The sequence below is a fragment of the Somniosus microcephalus genome, chromosome 12 (genome assembly GCF_052327205.1).
Source record: "Somniosus microcephalus isolate GS21.2 chromosome 12, FLI_Smic_1.0, whole genome shotgun sequence".
Lineage (NCBI taxonomy): Eukaryota > Metazoa > Chordata > Chondrichthyes > Squaliformes > Somniosidae > Somniosus > Somniosus microcephalus.
The window spans coordinates 54,179,469-54,197,041 of NC_140998.1; the positions used below are offsets into that span (position 1 = coordinate 54,179,469).

The 17,573-nt window shown below is 41.4% G+C and overlaps 1 protein-coding gene across 5 annotated transcripts in view; it reads left to right on the plus strand.

Moving 5' to 3' along the window:
• Positions 1-17,573, plus strand: part of LOC147109195 (echinoderm microtubule-associated protein-like 5) — a 236,892-nt gene that overhangs the window by 199,666 nt on the left and 19,653 nt on the right. For 3 of the 5 annotated variants that reach the window (XR_015080190.1, XM_086002884.1, XM_086002886.1), the window contains 7 exons: positions 1,958-1,978; positions 3,919-4,092; positions 4,529-4,737; positions 5,712-5,869; positions 7,926-8,040; positions 16,139-16,327; positions 17,028-17,200. Coding sequence is in view for 4 of the 5 variants with exons in the window: in XM_086002884.1 (XP_085859010.1) it covers positions 1,958-1,978; positions 3,919-4,092; positions 4,529-4,737; positions 5,712-5,869; positions 7,926-8,040; positions 16,139-16,327; positions 17,028-17,200 (1,039 nt within the window). In the remaining variant the exon portion in view is untranslated. The remainder of the gene's footprint in view (positions 1-1,957; positions 1,979-3,918; positions 4,093-4,528; positions 4,738-5,711; positions 5,870-7,925; positions 8,041-16,138; positions 16,328-17,027; positions 17,201-17,573) is intronic. The other 2 variants (XM_086002885.1, XM_086002887.1) reach the window with 1 other exon arrangement.

Here is a 17,573-nt window from a genome sequence, read left to right on the forward strand (position 1 = left end):
TAGGTCTGTCTTCCTTGCTACATCCTTCTTAACATTACTATGTGCCAGTACCGTAAGGAAAGAGCTTGCATTTAAATATAGCACCTTTCACATCCTCAGGATATCTCAAAGTGCTTCACAGCTAATAAATGACTGTGTAAAGTGTAGACTCTATTGTTATGTAGGCAAATGTGGCAGCCAATTTGCACAGAACAAGGTCCTACAAATAACAAAGGAGATAAATGATCAGATCTGTTTTAGTGATGTTGACTGATGGGTATATGTTGGCCTAAAGAAGCCCCCCAGCTACACTTCTTCAAATAGTTTCCTGGGATATTCTGCGTCCAACTGAACAGGTACTTGGTTTAACGTCTCAGCCGAAAGGCGGCACCTCCGACAATGCAGCACTGCCTCAGTACCAAACTAAATTATGTGTTGAAGTCCTGGAGTGAGGTTTGAACCCATGAACTTCTAGCTTAGAGACAAGTGTGCTACAACTCAGCCAAGCTGTTGTTTGCTTCCATACATGTACTACTTTTTAAATTCCTATCCATAAATGTCCTTCACCTCCTTATCTCATTGATTCATTTCTGTTTGTGATTTTAAATAGCTTTCAGCATCTAGACTTTTAACTTTGCATCCATATATATCCGTCATCTCCATATTGAGAAATGCTGAATTCATAGCTGTTCATTCATTTCTTTGATTCCACTTTTTTTTGGCATTTGCCTAGAATTCCTAAGCAGGAAGAATTTGTATTTAGGCAAATTGTAGCAAAACCTTAAACAAATATTATGACGAATGCATTTTTGATTTCAATACAAATAGTGCATGGAGGACATCTTCCCCCCCCGCCCCCCCCACCAAACTTTAAAATGCATAACCGTTAGTTCCTTCATCACAATATTAAGATGAGCTACATTTGCAGTAATATCGTTTGAACCGGTCAGATGAATCACACCCCTTTACATTCCTATGTTCCTATTTTTTGCATCAACTTGATGGTCTTAAATTTTAATGGGTTTCATTGAAGCTTTTCAGAGTAGTAGAACCAGAATTGACCTGGTCTGTAAGGATTTGATTCTAACGATGTTCGTAGTCCACTCCCTCAGGCCAAAAAGGTCATCCCAATTTTCAAAAAGGCAGTTCAGCAGGATCTTCTAGTCCCAGGCCATTAACTAGGCTTTCTGAACATTTTATTAACCTTTTGCAAATGCTTTTGTTTTGCTCATTACACAGTTGGATTAACTGCTTGTTTCTCTATTATACAAGTAATTTGGTTGGTTAGTTGCTTAAATGTGAAATGAGCATTATCACAAGTGTAACACGATTGGCCATTTTACAGCCCTTGCCATATCACACAACGTCGGTAGCAGTAACATTTTTCTTTGGATTTGTAAAACACTGCCAAGTATAAGATTACTAACTTGGAAAGAAATATTCCCTACAGGTTGTGCAACAACAATGTGGGTTTATTCTGATTTTCCTCTTCCCCTGCAGACAAACAGTCACCTTTGCTGGACACCCCCATTGGCCTAGCTGCAATATGCAGCTTCATTTTGAAAAATTAAGCCATTTTGTTGCAATTTTTGTGAACACAAATAAAATAGCAATGCTCTTTCATTAAAATATAAGGAAATACAGGAATATGGTAGCATGTCCACTAGAACCTTCAAGAAAAATTACCTTCACAGACATACACACGGCGCTGACATCTGGTGATTGCAAACATTTTAGTGTAATTTTTATTCTTGTTTTTTTATCTATAATTTTAAGTACTGCTAGATATCCAGAAATAGCAACACTAATTTTAAACAGTTGCAACAGATACAGCTTATAGTGAAAGTGTGCGTTTGTATATTTACCAGTACTTACAGTATGTTTACTCTAACTGTGATTTTTGTTGTTGTTGTTGTGATTTTTGTTTTATTTTTGTATTATATTTTGTTTCTGACCTTGGCTATGATATAACTTAAAGGTGACTCTGCTGAGATATCAGGTAAGAAATCTAAAATATTTGGCCTACACCCTTCTCTTCTCTACTATATAATGGAGTGCAAGCTACCACTTTCATTATTAAAGTAATGTTGCCAAAGTGTAACAGGTTATGCCCAAAGTCAAAGGCTGTATGCATAAGAAGTGTTAATATATTAGAAACAAATTGCAGTTTAATAATTTGGTTAGATTGGTTAATTATCAATAATTAATCTGGCATAGTTTTCATGATGCAGGAGGCCAAACGTAATTCCATTGGTATCTTCAGAGCAGTTATTTTCCTTTGTTTTGTTAAATTACTGAAGACTATATTCATTTTCCATTAAGGAGCAAGCAATAATAAGAACTGTGAGTTATAAAAATCACTGCAGTTTAGCTAAATCATAGTTACAATACTGATACTCAGTCAAAATAGATTTTTGGGGATATTCAGCTTCATGTGTGAAAATATATCAAATGAAAAGTAGAAGACAAAAAGTTGTCTGTCACAAAAATGTAAAACTAATTTATAAGATGAACATTAACTGAAATGCCCTGCGATAGAAAAGCAGAGCTAAGGAGCCAAGCTTAAAACATTGTTGCCTTTTGTGAAGTGCCTTGGGATGTTTTCCTATGTTAAAGGTGCTATATCAATGCAATTTATTGCACCTGACTGTTATCAAAATTAATTTGTTACTTCACTATCTCTATATACCAGGAAGTGACCATATTGTAAAACAGTAAAGGGTAGATACCTGTGAAAGTTGTTTATAATGGAGTAACTTGTGTAGCATTGCCTGCTATAAGCAGCTGTTCATTATTGCAAGGAACATTGCCATACGTTCCTTGCAATATGAGAGCTCTGAATCAGGAAGATCAACTGTAAGTTGGAGAGCTCAAAAATAGGAGAATCTGCTGTGATGTCGGAGAGGGTTGACAAGCCAAGAATTGGGAAGTTCTTGTTGGGAACAATTAGTGGATGTCAGACCAAGCCTTTAGGGGTAGGTTTTCCTGTTGTTGCACTTGGTGTAATGAAGCCTGCTCGATTTTCCATCTGTTAGAGGCTAGTGATCCTCCCTTCCCCATTCTCCTTTAGGCTGCACCCAAATAATTCGTTATATCAAGTGCAGTAACAAAATCTACTCCTTACTCCTGTCTGCAGAAACCGATTACCATAGGTTACTTGTAAATCGTTGGGTTTGGGCAGTTATGGTTTTTCTAGTTAAACTGATAATAGAGTTTATTATACAGAAATAGAAAAACAACATCACTCTATTGAAGGAGTCCTGCAAAATAAGGCTCTCTAGTGGGCATTATAGACAAATGCTGAGTATTCATACTAAAATACTCCTACATCAAATTCACTTCTAATCACTATGTTTTGGCTGGTTTGCCAGTTAGGACCTTCATTTTGCATTATTTCTGAGACTGAAGTACTGGAGCAGCATTCTAAGATTTGAGATTCAACAAAGAATGGCTGAATACTCAAGCATAGGACCATTTAAGAATAAGGAAAGCAAATTTTGCATGACAGTGTTGTTTTGGCAAGTTGCCTTCATGATGAACATTTTAAACTATTTCAGCAGTATTCAATGTCGTCAAATATTCAAGCATCCAATTCTAATTGGACATCAAAGGAAAAAAAAGATATGTCCAAATTGGACAGTTTATAATTTTAACTTTCAAAAATTAGTACAGTTTTATATGTTGATACATAATTTAATGTATTTACTAAATGTGATAGTTACAAAGCTTGCTAAACTGGTAGATCATTATTACTATACCAAACCTTGCTGCACTTTCACCCCATTAATCCAGGGTTCAACATCTGAACTTTTGGTCTGGAAGTCAGGATAGAGTAATAATTCTACTTCTAATTGTGCCTTGCATTGGTGCGAGATTGATGTTGGTGCAGTGACCCCAGCTTGAAGATCTTATCGCTGATTATAGTATTCTTTTTCTCAGGTATTGCCCCATTGATTCATATTTGGGATGCCACAACCAAACAGACGCATTCTGTGTTACGCTGCTATCATTCAAAGGGTGTCTGCTGTGTCAGCTTTAGTGCCACGGGGAAACTCCTCCTCTCAGTAGGACTAGACCCTCAATATACTATCACTGTCTGGAGGTGGCAAGAAGGTAAGGATGAAACAAGGAGACGGCAGAGGAACAACAGTGATCATTTAATCACTTTTGTTCATTTTTTTCTGGGTCAACAGTTTTTGTAGTTAAAAAAAATTAATATAAGAATCCATACAATAAACATTCAAATAGTAACATAAAATAGAATAAAATTGGCTTGATTAATACTGTCTCCGTCCCATCATTTGCTGATGGGGCTAGATGAAGTAGCGTGGAAGGAGCTCATAACCTTTCATAGACCTGTTAGGCTGAATGGCCTATTTCTGTGCTGTAAATGCTATGTAACATATTATTAGTCATAATTTTAAATATGCCAAAAGCAAATTTGAAATATAAAAGGCATTTAGAATGTTATATACAAATTATAATTACAATTTATTTCAGAAATAGTATTTTTTATTTGCATCTACTTTACCCGTTTTCCTCCTCTTAGGTACCAAAGTTGCCAGTAGAAGTGGTCACACCAAGAGAATTTTTGTTGCAGAATTCAGGCCAGATTCAGACACCCAGTTTGTGTCAGTGGGGGTGAAACATGTACGGTTTTGGACCTTCGCTGGCAAAGCTTTACAGAGTAAAAAAGGCAACTTAAATTCAATTGAAGATGCCAGGATGCAAACAATGCTAGCTGTAGCTTTTGGAGCTGTAAGTACCTTTCAGTAAAATAATGTTAAAATGGCATGTGTTAAAATAGGTATATGTTAGAAAAAATTTTTAAAGCTGAATCACACCAAATATATAGGTCTCTTACAGATCCCCATTCCTCACACTGTTCTATGTACAGTAGTAGGTTCACAGTAGGGAACAACAGTTCTTAAGAATAATAATTTACAAGCTTTCCTAGAACAAGTGAGTTATAAATGCAGAACATCACAAAATTGCTTTCTGTACATCGGTGCTACTAAGAAATGTTTGGTGTTTACATTGCATGCATTTGTTTAGAAAAGCTCATTTAATTTTCTTTAGAAATGCTTATTTTGTACACTGAAGACTCTGCCCCTGCTTGGTGGGTTCCAGAAACGTACTATGGCCTTGTTAGAGGAGGGTTCTTATTGATAATTTACTCCTCAAAGCAATAAGATTCTAAACATTAAAAATCAAGTGTCACAGCTTTATTAAGTATAGAGTACATGTATAGTAGTACTTAAACATGCACTTAAAAGACAGTGTTTACAACTGAACCTGCTGGTTTAGTTGAGGGACTCAAACGTGTTACAGTTCTGAGATGAGTATGTTACAAATCCAAATACTCATTACAAACGGCCTGTTTTTATACATTTACTTACTCCCTCTACGTGATAATCCACACAATTCTGCATTACATAATATATAAAAGTTAAAATACAACTCCATATATGCAGAATTTAATTAACTTGTCCCTTATCAATAACTTCAGTTTCCCTTACTTAACCAGCTCTTTCTGTTTCATTCATACCAAAGGATGATGTATGCCCAGAAAAAAACTAAGCAAAATAATTAAAGGCTTTCATGGTACTAAATTCTTGAATGTTAGCCCTTCTGTTGTATAGAATGGCAAACAAAAATGCATTCACAATTGTTACAATGATTAATTTCTTTTCAGTTCCTGCATTAAAGCCAATCTCTCTTTTTTCTTGCAGAATAATTTGACCTTCACAGGTACTATCAGTGGAGATGTTTATGTTTGGAGGGAACATCTTTTAGTCCGAATTGTAGCCAAAGCTCATAATGGGCCTGTTTTCACAATGTACACAACATTACGAGATGGTCTGATAGTAACAGGAGGCAAAGAAAGACCGTGAGTGAAAGTGTACATTCACAACACATTATTTCACGTTTAGTCCAAGTGTAGGCAGTGAGGCCTCCTTATACATGTTGAAATGTACAGGATTTACAAGTTCACGGCCTAGAAATTCAGTAAGGCGCCGCCAGCTTTGCGGCCAGTTACCGCCTAAAGAGGGCTTCTGCGCCAATACAGGAGTTTGCGCTGATATTCAGCGCAGCGGTAATGGCGGCGGTAGCCGTTAGCGCTGCGCCGGCACCGATGACGTCATCGGTGTGCGCAGTGCCCCGCTACCGCCCCACTACCAGCCCGACCCCCATATTGAGTTGCGGCCGCCTCTTCTGCAGCGGCCGCAAACAGCGACCAGAAAACGGGGCCGTACTGTAGCCTTAGTGGGGCGCTTTAAGGTGGAGGTGCGGCCGGCCGCTTTTTCGGTGGCCGCCTGCCCGCACCCCCTTCCCCGGCCTCCTCCACCCCCCCCGCGGCATTGCCGGCTGCTTTCCGCGAACCCGGCACTTCTCCGTGGTGCCGGGCTCATTTGCCGGCACTATCCAGCGGCGATCTCCCCGTTGCAGGCACCTCCCCCTTAAGAGAAGGAGGAGGCCTGCAGTACCGCAGCCTGCCGCTCTGCAGCGGGTGGCGCAGCGGCGCCTAGAGCGCTGAAATTCAGTTTCAGCGCCCCAAGCGGGGGCGGGCACACCCTGGAATAGCGCCCGGTTCCGACTTGGGGCGTAAAAAGTGAATATCTGACGGTCCCAAATGGCTCCGCGCCCAGCGCTAACTTTTGGGCGCTAGCCAGCTGGCGGGGCCATAGTGAATTTCTAGGCCCACATCTGTTTAAAAGGGTTGTATAAATTAATTTAAATATTTTTAATTCTCCTTTTGCTAGAGCTCCAACTCTTGATGTAAATAGTTTAAAATACTTCTAGCTGTAGAATTCAGAGCAATATATGGATACTGTCTATTAACATCACTAAGTTTATGGAGGTCTGCAGTTCATTTATGCAGCCACACTACACCAATGACTTTTAGACAGTCAGAAGATTTTTATTTGCAGTCGTATTTCAAAAGTATCACAGGGTGGGAAAGAATGCGCTGAGCCCATGCAGATTTCCAGGGTCAGCATCATTTGTGTAATGGGCGTGAGCCTACAATGTGGGGGGAAAAAAACTATTATTGGAGGGTAGAGAATCGGGTCCTACTGAAGGATTTAAAGGCCGAAAGCACCTTAAAGGGGCAAACATCATTATTTGTAAAGCATCATACCTGGGAGCATTTTAGGAGGGCACAGAATGGCCTGTTTCTCCCATGGGACCACAGAAGTTCTAATGAAAGAAGCGAGTTGTGGGAGGAGGAGCAGAAGGTTGCAGCCCCCCTCAATGCAAGTTGCCCAACAAGAATGGCATGAACAACATGAGAAACATACCTGGATGCAGGGTAGTAAAAAGTTTAATGACCTTCCCAGGTCAGCCAAATAATTCAGTGTGCAAAGCATCCATTATGCTTACAATTACTTTGTTCTCTCACTGTCTTAAATTATATTCAATGCTTGTTATGAATGCCCATAAAGTACAGGTTACACTGAGCATCATCAATCTTTCCCTCCAAATGTTCTTTTGCTCATAACCTTTCACGCACGATGTCATCACACCTACAGTGGGTTGCATGAAGGAGGCAAATGTGCAGTGAAGAGTGAGGGAACAGCGAAGATACTAATCACTCAGATCTGACCAGCAGGACGATAAAGGACACACTTTTCTAGGCTCCTCTACAGCTGATGATCCAGCTTTTTGTGATTGGCCTTTAGCAAGTCCTTTAAAATGTTAAATCAGCCTTTTTCCTAACTTTCAGTAATGTTCATCAATCTATTTTTGAATGGGTAGCAATCTTCACAGCAGTACTAAATGCAAACAAATAATTTATTTACATTATTACACCACTTCTGTTGTTGCACTAAAATTAGCAAGGGAAGGCAATGTTAACCCCCTAAATGTTTAAAACCCTAGAACATGTATCAATGTCGGAAAAATCCGATGTTTATGAAACCTAGACAATGATTTTGTTTTATCAGGTCAAAGGAAGGAGGAGCAGTGAAACTCTGGGATCAGGAACTGAAGCGCTGTCGTGCATTCCGATTGGAAACTGGGCAGGTGATGGACGCTGTGCGTTCAGTCTGCAGGTGCAAGGTACGTCTCCAGCCCCAAACGAAAACCAAATCTACACGCTAGAGACTAATTAGCTTGGGAGAGCTGGCGGGACACAATTTTACACTTCACATAGTGTTGCCATTTCTGACATGTTACAAAGGGAGCGGGAGGCACTGAGCAGAAGCCAAGCACTAAACCACAGGTGGAAGTGAAAGCTTTCAAGTATCGATGCTCTTAGTTATTATAAACGCTCGTAGCACTTGTAAATGTAAGCTGCCGAGGAAACCGACCAAAGTCAGTTAGTAGCCATGGGGGGCAGCAGGCAGTAGGAAGAAGGCACTAATTCACTGGTGCCTGCTGATCCATTCATTTATTGGGCCGAATCTTGCTGGAAAAGTAACAGCATGTTAACGACTCCCTCCGTTATTAATGCACAAATTGGCCAACAAGTTCAGGGGATAAAAAGATACACCATGAGTTGCGAACCTGCTAGTCGATTTACGCCATTCTGTCGTTTGCTTCGTACAAACGGCATCTTGCCCTTAGCCTCCCCGTTATTTTGAAGCATGTACTGGATTTGTACATTAATTGCCTGTTAAACTCGCCACAGAAAGTTAGAGCTAGAATTTAACACCGGAAATACCTTTTTAACGAGGTAATAATTGTTAATGCAATGCCAATCAACCTCTCTTGTTCAGAAAGGGTACACTTTTCAACTGTTCAATCTCATTCCTGCATATAGTAAATTGTTGTTAGAAATTTTTTAAATGTCATTTTTAATTTTAATATTTTTTCTTACTTTTCCTTTTGTCTTTTCTTTCACTCTCTTAATCCAAACTTTATTTCCCTCACTTTATATCTCTTTCTGTACCTGATTTGACTCTAATTCACCCTCCTTCTCCGTCGCTCCTCTGTTTCTTTGTCGATCTTTAAATCTCATTGGTTAAGGAGATACACTGTTGTCCCACCGTTCACTAAGGTCCCAGATACCCATTGCCCTCGCCCACGCCATTATAAGCTCGCACTTCCAGAAAGATACAGCCCAAAAAAAATTTGAGCTGAAGGGTGCAGGTAAAAGTCTAACTAATAGCATTCACCACAAGGCGCCCCACTCTAGCAAGATCTGGCCCATTGACTTGGTTTGTCCTCTGCTACATTAATCTATTAGTACACTGGTGATCACTGCTGCATTAATTCACTGGGTGCTCACAAATATATTCATTTATTGATTTGTTTGAGGGAGATGGGAGAAGAGGCGTGGAAGAGAAGAGGGCAGGGGTATACAAAAACTCCACAGGAAAAGTGATCCAACCGTGACTAACTAAAGAAGTTAAAGATAGCATTAGATTGATAGAAGAAGCTTATAATGTTGCAAAGAATAATAGTAAGCCTGAGGATTGGGAGAGTTTCAGAAACCAGAAAAGGTTGACCAAAAAATTGATAAAAAGGGAAAAAACAGAATATATGAGAAAACTAGCGAGAAATATAAAAGCAGATTGTAAGAGTTTCTACAAGTATGTAAAAAGGAAAAGAGTAGCAAAAGTAAACATTGGTCCCTTTGGTGGCTGAGACAGGAGAAATTATTATGGGGAATAAGGAAATGGCAGAAACGTTAAACAAATATTTTGTATCCGTCTTCACAGTAGAAGACACAAAAAGCATACCAAAAATGCTGCGGAACCAAGGGTCTAATGAGGGTGAGGAACTTAATGTAATTAATATAAGTAGAGAAAAAGTACAGAGAAACTAAAAGCCGACAAATCCCCTGGACCTGACGGCCTACATCCTAGGGTTCTAAAAGAGGTGGCTGAAGAGAAAGTGGATGTATTGGTTTTGATCTTCCAAAATTCCCTAGATTCTGGAATGGTCCCAGCGAATTGGAAGGTCGCAAATGTAACACCGCTATTCAAGAAAGGAGGGAGAGAAAAAACAGGGAACTACAGGCCAGTCAGTCGTCGGGGAAAATGCTGGAATCCATTGTTAAGGAAGTGGTATCAAGTCACTTAGAAAACCATAACATGATTAGGCAGAGTCAACATGGTTTTATGAAAGGGAAATCATGTTTGACAAATTTATCAGAGTTTTTTGAGGATGTAACTAGCAGGGTAGATAAAGGGGAACCAGAGGATGTAGTATATTTGGATTTCCAAAAGGCATTCAATAAGGTGCCACATAAAAGGTTATTACACAAGATTGGGGCTCATGGGGTTGGGGGTAATATAGTAGCATGGATTGAGGATTGGTTAACAGACAGAAAACAGAGAGTAGGGATAAATGGATCTTTTTCAGGTTGGCAGGCTGTAAGTAGTGGGGTGCCACAAGGATCAGTGTTGTGGCCTCAGCTATTCACAATCTATATTAATGACCGAGATGAAGGGACTGAGTGTAATGTATCCAAGTTTGCTGATGATACAAAGCTAGGTGGGACAGTTAGCTGTGAGGAGAACATAGAGTCTGCAAAGGGATATAGATAGACTAAGTGAGTGGGCAGTAGGTGGCAGATGGAGTATAATATAGGGAAATGTGAGGTTATTCACTTTGGTAGGAATAATAGAAAAACTGAATATTTTTTAAATGGTGAGAAACTTTGAAATGCTGGTGTCCAAAGAGATTTGGGTGTCCTCGTGCAAGAAACACAGAAAGCTAGCATGCAGGTACAGCAAGTAATAAGGAAGGTAAATGGCATGTTGGCCTTTATTGCAAGGGGGTTGGACTATAAAAGTAAGGAAGTCTTGCTACAATTGTACAGGGCCTTGGTGAGACCACACCTGGAGTACTGTGCACAGTATTGGTCGTCTTATCTAAGGAAGGATATACTTGCCTTGGAGGCGGTGCAACGAAGGATCACTAGATTGATTCCTAGGATGAGAGGGCTGTTCTATGATGAGAGATTGTGTAGAATGGGCCTATACTCTCTGGAGTTTAGAAGAATGAGAAGTGATCTCATTGAAACATACAAGATTCTGAAGAGGATTGACAGGGTAGATGCTGAGAGATTGTTTCCCCTGGCTGGAGAGTCTAGAACTAGGGGCATAGTCTCAGGATAAGGGGTCAGCCATTTAAGACTGATATGAGGAAGAATTTCTTCACTCAGAGGGTTGTGAATCTTTGGAATTCTCTGCCGCAGAGGGCTGTGAATGCTGAGTCTTTGAGTATATTCAAGGCTGAGATCGATAGATTTTTGGACTCTAGGGGAATCAAGGGATATGGAGATCGGGCGGGAAAGTGGAGTTGAGGTCGATGATCAGTCATGATCTTATTACATAAGAACATAAGAAGTAGGAGCAGGAGTAGGCCATACGGCCCCTCGGGCCTGCTCCGCCATTCAATAGGATCATGGCTGATCCGAACCTAGACTCACGTCCACTTCCCTGCCCTCTCCCCGTAACCCCTAATTCCCTTATCTGCTAGGAAACTGTCTATCTCCGTTTTAAATCTATTTAATGTTGCAGCTTCCACAGCTCTCTGGGGTAGCAAATTCCATAGATTTACTACTCTCTTGAGTAAAGAAGTTTCTCCTCATCTCAGTTTTGAAAGGGCAGCCCCTTATTCTAAGATTATGCCCCCTAGTTCTAGTCTCACCCATCAGTGGAAACATCCTCACCGCATCCACCCGATCAAGCCCCCTCACAATCTTATATGTTTCGATAAGATCGCCTCTCATTCTTCTGAACTCCAATGAGTAGAGGCCCAACCTACTCAACCTTTCCTCATAACGTCAACCCCCTCATCTCCGGAATCAACCGAGTGAACCTTCTCTGAACCGCCTCGAGAGCAAGTATATCTTTTCTTAAATATGGAAACAAAAACTGCACGCAGTATTCCAGGTGTGGCCTCACCAACACCCTGTATAACTGCAGCAAGACTTCCCTGTTTTTATACTCCATCCCCCTTGCAATAAAAGCCAAGATTCCATTGGCCTTCCTGCTGCACCTGCATACTAACTTTTTATGTTTCATGCACCAGGACCCCCAGATCCCTTTGTACTGTAGCACTTTGCAGTTTCTCTCCATTTAGATAATAACTTGCTCTTTGATTTTTTTCTGCCAAAGTGCATAACCTCACACTTTCCAATATTATATTCTATCTGCCAAATCTCTGCCCACTCACTTAGCCTGTCTATGTCCTTTTGCAGGTTTTTTATGTCCTCCTCACTCACTGCTTTCCCTCCCATCTTTGTATCGTCGGCAAACTTGGATATGTTGCACTCGGTCCCTTCCTTCAAATCATTAATAAAGATTGCAAAGAGTTGGGGTCCCAGCACTGACCCCTGCGGATCACCACTAGTTACTGATTGCCAGCCTGAGAACGAACCATTTATCCCAACTCTTTGTTTTCTGTTAGATAGTCAATCTTTTACCCATGCCAGGATATTACCCCCAATCCTGTGATTTTTTATCTTGATCAGTGATCTTTTGTGTGGCACCTTGTCAAATGCCTTTGGGAAGTCCAAATACAGTACATCCACTGGTTCCCCTTTATCCACCCTGTATGTTACGTCCTCAAAGAATTCGAGCAAATTTGTCAAACATGACTTCCCCTTCATAAAACTGAAGGTAAGCATGCAGGTGCAGCAGGCGCAGCAGGCGGTTAAGAAGGCAAATGGTATGTTGGCCTTCGTAGCAAGAGGGTTCGAGTACAAGAACAAGAACAAGGAACAAGGATGTCTTGCTGCAGTTGTACAGGGCCTTGGTGAGACCACACTATGAGTATTGTATGCAGTTTTGGTCGCCTTACCTGAGGAAGGACGTTCTTGCCATGGAAGGAGTGCAGCGAAGATTCACCAGGCTGATACCAGGGATGGCAGGAATGATGTATGAGGAGAGATTGTGTCGATTGGGCTTATACTCACTGGAGTTTAGAAGATTGAGAGGGGATCTCATCGAAACCTATAAAATTCTGTCAGGCCTGGACAGACTAGATGCAGGAAGGATGTTTCTGATGGCCGGGGAGTCCAGAACCAGGGGTCATAGTCTAAGGATAAGGGGTAAGCCATTTAGGACTGAAATGAGGAGGAATTTCTTCACCCAGAGAGTGGTGAACCTGTGGAATTCTCTGCCACAGAGGGCGGTGGAGGCCAGTTCATTAAGTATATTCAAGAAAGAGTTGGATATATTTCTTAAGACTAAAGGGATCAAGGGATATGGGGAGAAGGCAGGGACCGGGTACTGAATTTGGATGATCAGCCATGATCTCATTGCATGGCGGAGCAGGCTCGAAGGGCCGAATGGCCTACTCCTGCTCCTATCTTCTATGTATCTATGTAAAATCATGCTGACTCTGTCCTATTAAATTATGTTTATCCAAATGCTCTGTTACTGTTTCCTTAATAATGGACTCCAACATTTTACCAACCACAGATGTTAGGCTAACTGGTCTATAGTTTCCAGCTTTTTGTCTACTTCCCATCTTAAATAAGGGTGTTACATTAGCAGTTTTCCAATCTGCCGGGACCTTTCCTGAGTCCAGGGGGTTTTGGAAAATAATCACCAATGCATCCACAATCCTTACTGCTACTTCTCTCAAGACCCTAGGATGTAGGCCATCAGGTCCGGGGGATTTATCCGCCTTAAGTCCCATTATTTTACCGAGTACCACCTCCTTAGTGATTTTAATCGTGTTTAGCTCCTCCCCCCCCCCCCCCCCCCCATTGCCTCCTGTTTGTCCAGTGTTGGGATATTTTTAGTGTCCTCTACTGTGAAGACTGATACAAAATATTTGTTCAGCGCCTTTGCCATCTCCATGTTCCCCACCACTAGTTTCCCGGTCTCGTCCTCTAAGGGACCAACGTTCACTTTAGCCACCCTTTTTCTTTTTATATAGCTGTAGAAACTCTTGCTATCTTTTTTTATATTTTTTGCTAGTTTACTTTCATTATTTTTTTTTGAATTCATTGATGGGATGTGGGCGTCGCTGGCTAGGCCTGCATTTAGTGCCCATCCCTAATTGCCCTTGAGAAGATGGTGGTGAGCCGCCTTCTTGAACCGCTGCAGTCCATATGGTGTAGGTACACCCACAATGTTGTTAGGGAGTTCCAGGATTTTGGCCCAGCAACAGTGAAGGAACAGCGATACAGGTCCAAGTCAGGATGGTGTGTGGCTTGGAGGGGAACTTGTAGGTGGTGATGTTCCCATGCATCTGCTGCCCTTGTCCTTCTAAGTGGTAGAGGTCGCGGGTTTGGAAGGTGCTGTTGAAGGAGCTTTGGCGAGTTGCTGCAGTGCATCTTGTAGATGGTACACACTGCAGCCACAGTGCGCCGGTGGTGGAGGGAGTGAATGTTGAAGGTGGTGGATGGAGTGCCAATCAAGCGGGCTGCTTTATCCTGAATGTTGTCAAGCTTCTTGAGTGTTGTTGGAGCTGCACTCATCCAGGCAAGTGGAGAGTATTCCATCACACTCCTGACTTGTGCCTTGTAGATGGTGGAAAGGCTTTGGGGAGTCAGGAGGTGAGACACTCGCCGCAGAATTCCCAGCCTCTGGCCTGCTCTTGTAGCCACAGTATTTATATGGCTGGTCCAGTTCAGTTTCTGATCAATGGTAACCCCCAGGATGTTGATAGTGGGGGATTCAGCGATGGTAATGCCATTGAATGTCAAGGGGAGATGGCTAGAGTCTCGCTTGTTGGAGATGGTCTATCTTCCCTTTCTTAATTAATCTTTTAGTTATTCTTTGCTGGCTTTTAAATGCTTCCCAATCTTCTATCCTCCCACTAGATTTGGCTACTTTATATGCCCTTGTTTTCAGCCGGATACTATCCTTTATTACTTTACTAAGCCACGGATGGCTGTCTTTTCTTTTACTCCCCTTTTTCCACAGTGGAATATATTTATCTTGAAAGATGTGAAATATCTCCTTGAATGTAGACCACTGCTCTTGTACCGTCTTACACTTTAATCTGTTTTCCCAGTCCACTTTAGTCAATTCTACTCTCATACCTTCATAGTCTCCTTTATTTAAGCTCAGTACACTGGTTTGAGATCCAACTCTCTCACCCTCAAACTGAATATGGAATTCAACCATATTATGGTCACTCATTCCAAGGGGATCCTTTACTAGGACATTTTTTTTTTGCATGGCGGAGCAGGCTCGAGGGGCCGTATGGCCTACTCCTGCTCTTACTACTTATGTTGTTATGTATAAGGGGCAACCATGGATGGGGAAGGGTTGGGTGGCACTGGACCACAGCCAATTTTCCCCTCGGTGGGAGGAGCAGCTGCTCTCTCGCCAGGGGCCAATTCCACCTCCGGTGGGGACAGAGTATTTTTCTTCTTGTGGGGCGGGAGAGGGGGAGTTTTCTGGCTGAGGGTGGAGGATGGTGCTGAGTTGCTTCTGAATAAAAGACTGTAAGTGGCGCAAGGTATTTTTCAGCAGCTGGGTAAGATGTAGGTGAGTTACTGCTCACAGGAGGCAGGAATTGGTCCCAAATTTGTACTAAGTGGAGATGGCGGGTATAAACAGGAAGTGGGGATTTGTTCTTAGCACGAGAAAGGGGCAGGCCGAGTTTAGTCTCAGTGGAGGTGAGGGGAAGGCCGGGGTTTTGTTTGTTGGGGTGTGGGTAAGGTCATCTTCATCCTCAAATGGAACAGGGCAGAAGGCCAGGTTTTGTTTTCGTGAGTAGGAAGATGGCAAGACCTCTGCCTTTGGCAGGGGGTGGGGAACATCAAGTTTGTTCTCAGTGGGGGGTTGAATTTCTGCTAAGTGTGGTGGGGTTGGCTGGACCTGTGCTGAGGGAATAGATGTTCCCACCCAACCTTGCAAACTCTACCACCATAAAGGACAAGAGCAGTAACATTGTGGAAATGCCATCACCTCCAAATCACACACCATCCTGACTTAGACATATGTCATCATTCCTTCATCGTCACTGGATCAGTGTCCTGAAATTCCCTACCTAACACTATTGTGAGAGCACCTTAAACTGAGTAAAATACACCACTTGGTGTCCTCTGTATATGCATTAAAAAAAAATCTTTGCAGTCTATATTAGCTTTATTTGTTATGCAATGTTCAAACACCAGTAGCGATTAAGATTAGAGGTACTCATATGCTTCTTGGGTAAAACTTTTAAATATTCTGCAATAACTCAGTTCAAAGATATCTGTGGTGAAAGTTTTTTTTAAGATTTGTTTTATTAACAGGGAAAAATTCTGGTTGGAACGAGAAATGCAGAGATCATCGAGGTTGGTGAGAAGAATGCTGCATGCAACATTTTAATTAACAATCACATGGACGGACCAATCTGGGGTCTTTCAACTCACCCTATTAAAGATATCTTTCTGTCTGCAGCAGAAGATGGGACTGTTAGATTATGGGACATTACCGAAAAGGTAAGGGTGTAGTTTAAATTACAACACTAAATGATGGCTATTAAAAAGGATGTTGCCAAGCAATTATTTTGGTAGTGAGCAACTCTGTAATCATGCGTCAATATGTCATTGCCTTGCAAAGTAATTTATTGCTGTCAGAATGAGCAAGCCATTTTTAGTGAAATTACTTTATTATAAGAGAAAGAAGCCAGAAGGGAAACCAATAAGATGACTGCTTATCCTAAATTTTAGCCACAAATAGGAGTGTCATTTTCTAGTTTTACCTGCAAGGATATAAAACCAGGAACTATGGTTTCCCGATAAAACATGCAGAGAAGAGGTTTTCCCCAGGATTGCAAACAAATGTTTTCAGTGGCAAATGTACCAATCAAAAACCCAATGATATGGGGAAACTACATACTGTAGTATCAATTTGTGCAAAAGGTATTGTGATGGCATGATTTATTGTGCTGAACGTCTATAACTTACCCACACCCCAACCCCTGTGGAGGAAACTGGCTTTCAGTCATTACGTATTGAATTTTAAGAATGAAGACTACTTTAAAAGAAAATTACTTCCCCCCCCCCCACCCCCACCCCCTGCTAAATAATCATTAAAACGTTTGTGAGCATTAAAAGGCTAAACCAATAGTAAGTAAATTGAGAAATTTTAATGTGCATTTTCAGCTCTAAGCCCATCTTGTTTTTAATTGTGTAACAGAAGATGCTGAATAAAGTAAATTTGGGGCACCCTGCTCGAACAGTTGCCTACAGTCCAGAGGGAGATATGGTAGCCATTGGTATGAAAAATGGCGAGTTCATTATACTTGTGGTGACATCACTGACAATCTGGGGCAAGAAACGAGACAGAAGATCTGCCATTCAAGACATCAAGTAAGCAGATAAAGACAAACTTTAAGAATGTTGGTCATAACAATGCAAAACATTACTGTTAATCTTTATTAAAGAAAGGCTTGCATTTATATAGCGCCTTGCATGACCTCGGGACATCCCAAAGTGCTTTACAACCAATGAAGTACTTCTGAAGTAACAACAGAAAACGCTGGAAAAACTCAGCAGGCCAGGGCCGCATCCGTGGAGAGAGAAACAGAGTTAACGTTTCAGGTCGATGACCTTTCCTCAGAACTGGAAAAAAGCAGGAAAAGGAATAGATTGTGAAGCAAGTTAGGGGCTGGTTCTCTCTCCACGGATGCTGCCCTGGCCTGCTGAGTTTTTCCAGCGTTTTCTGTTGTTATTTCGGATTTCC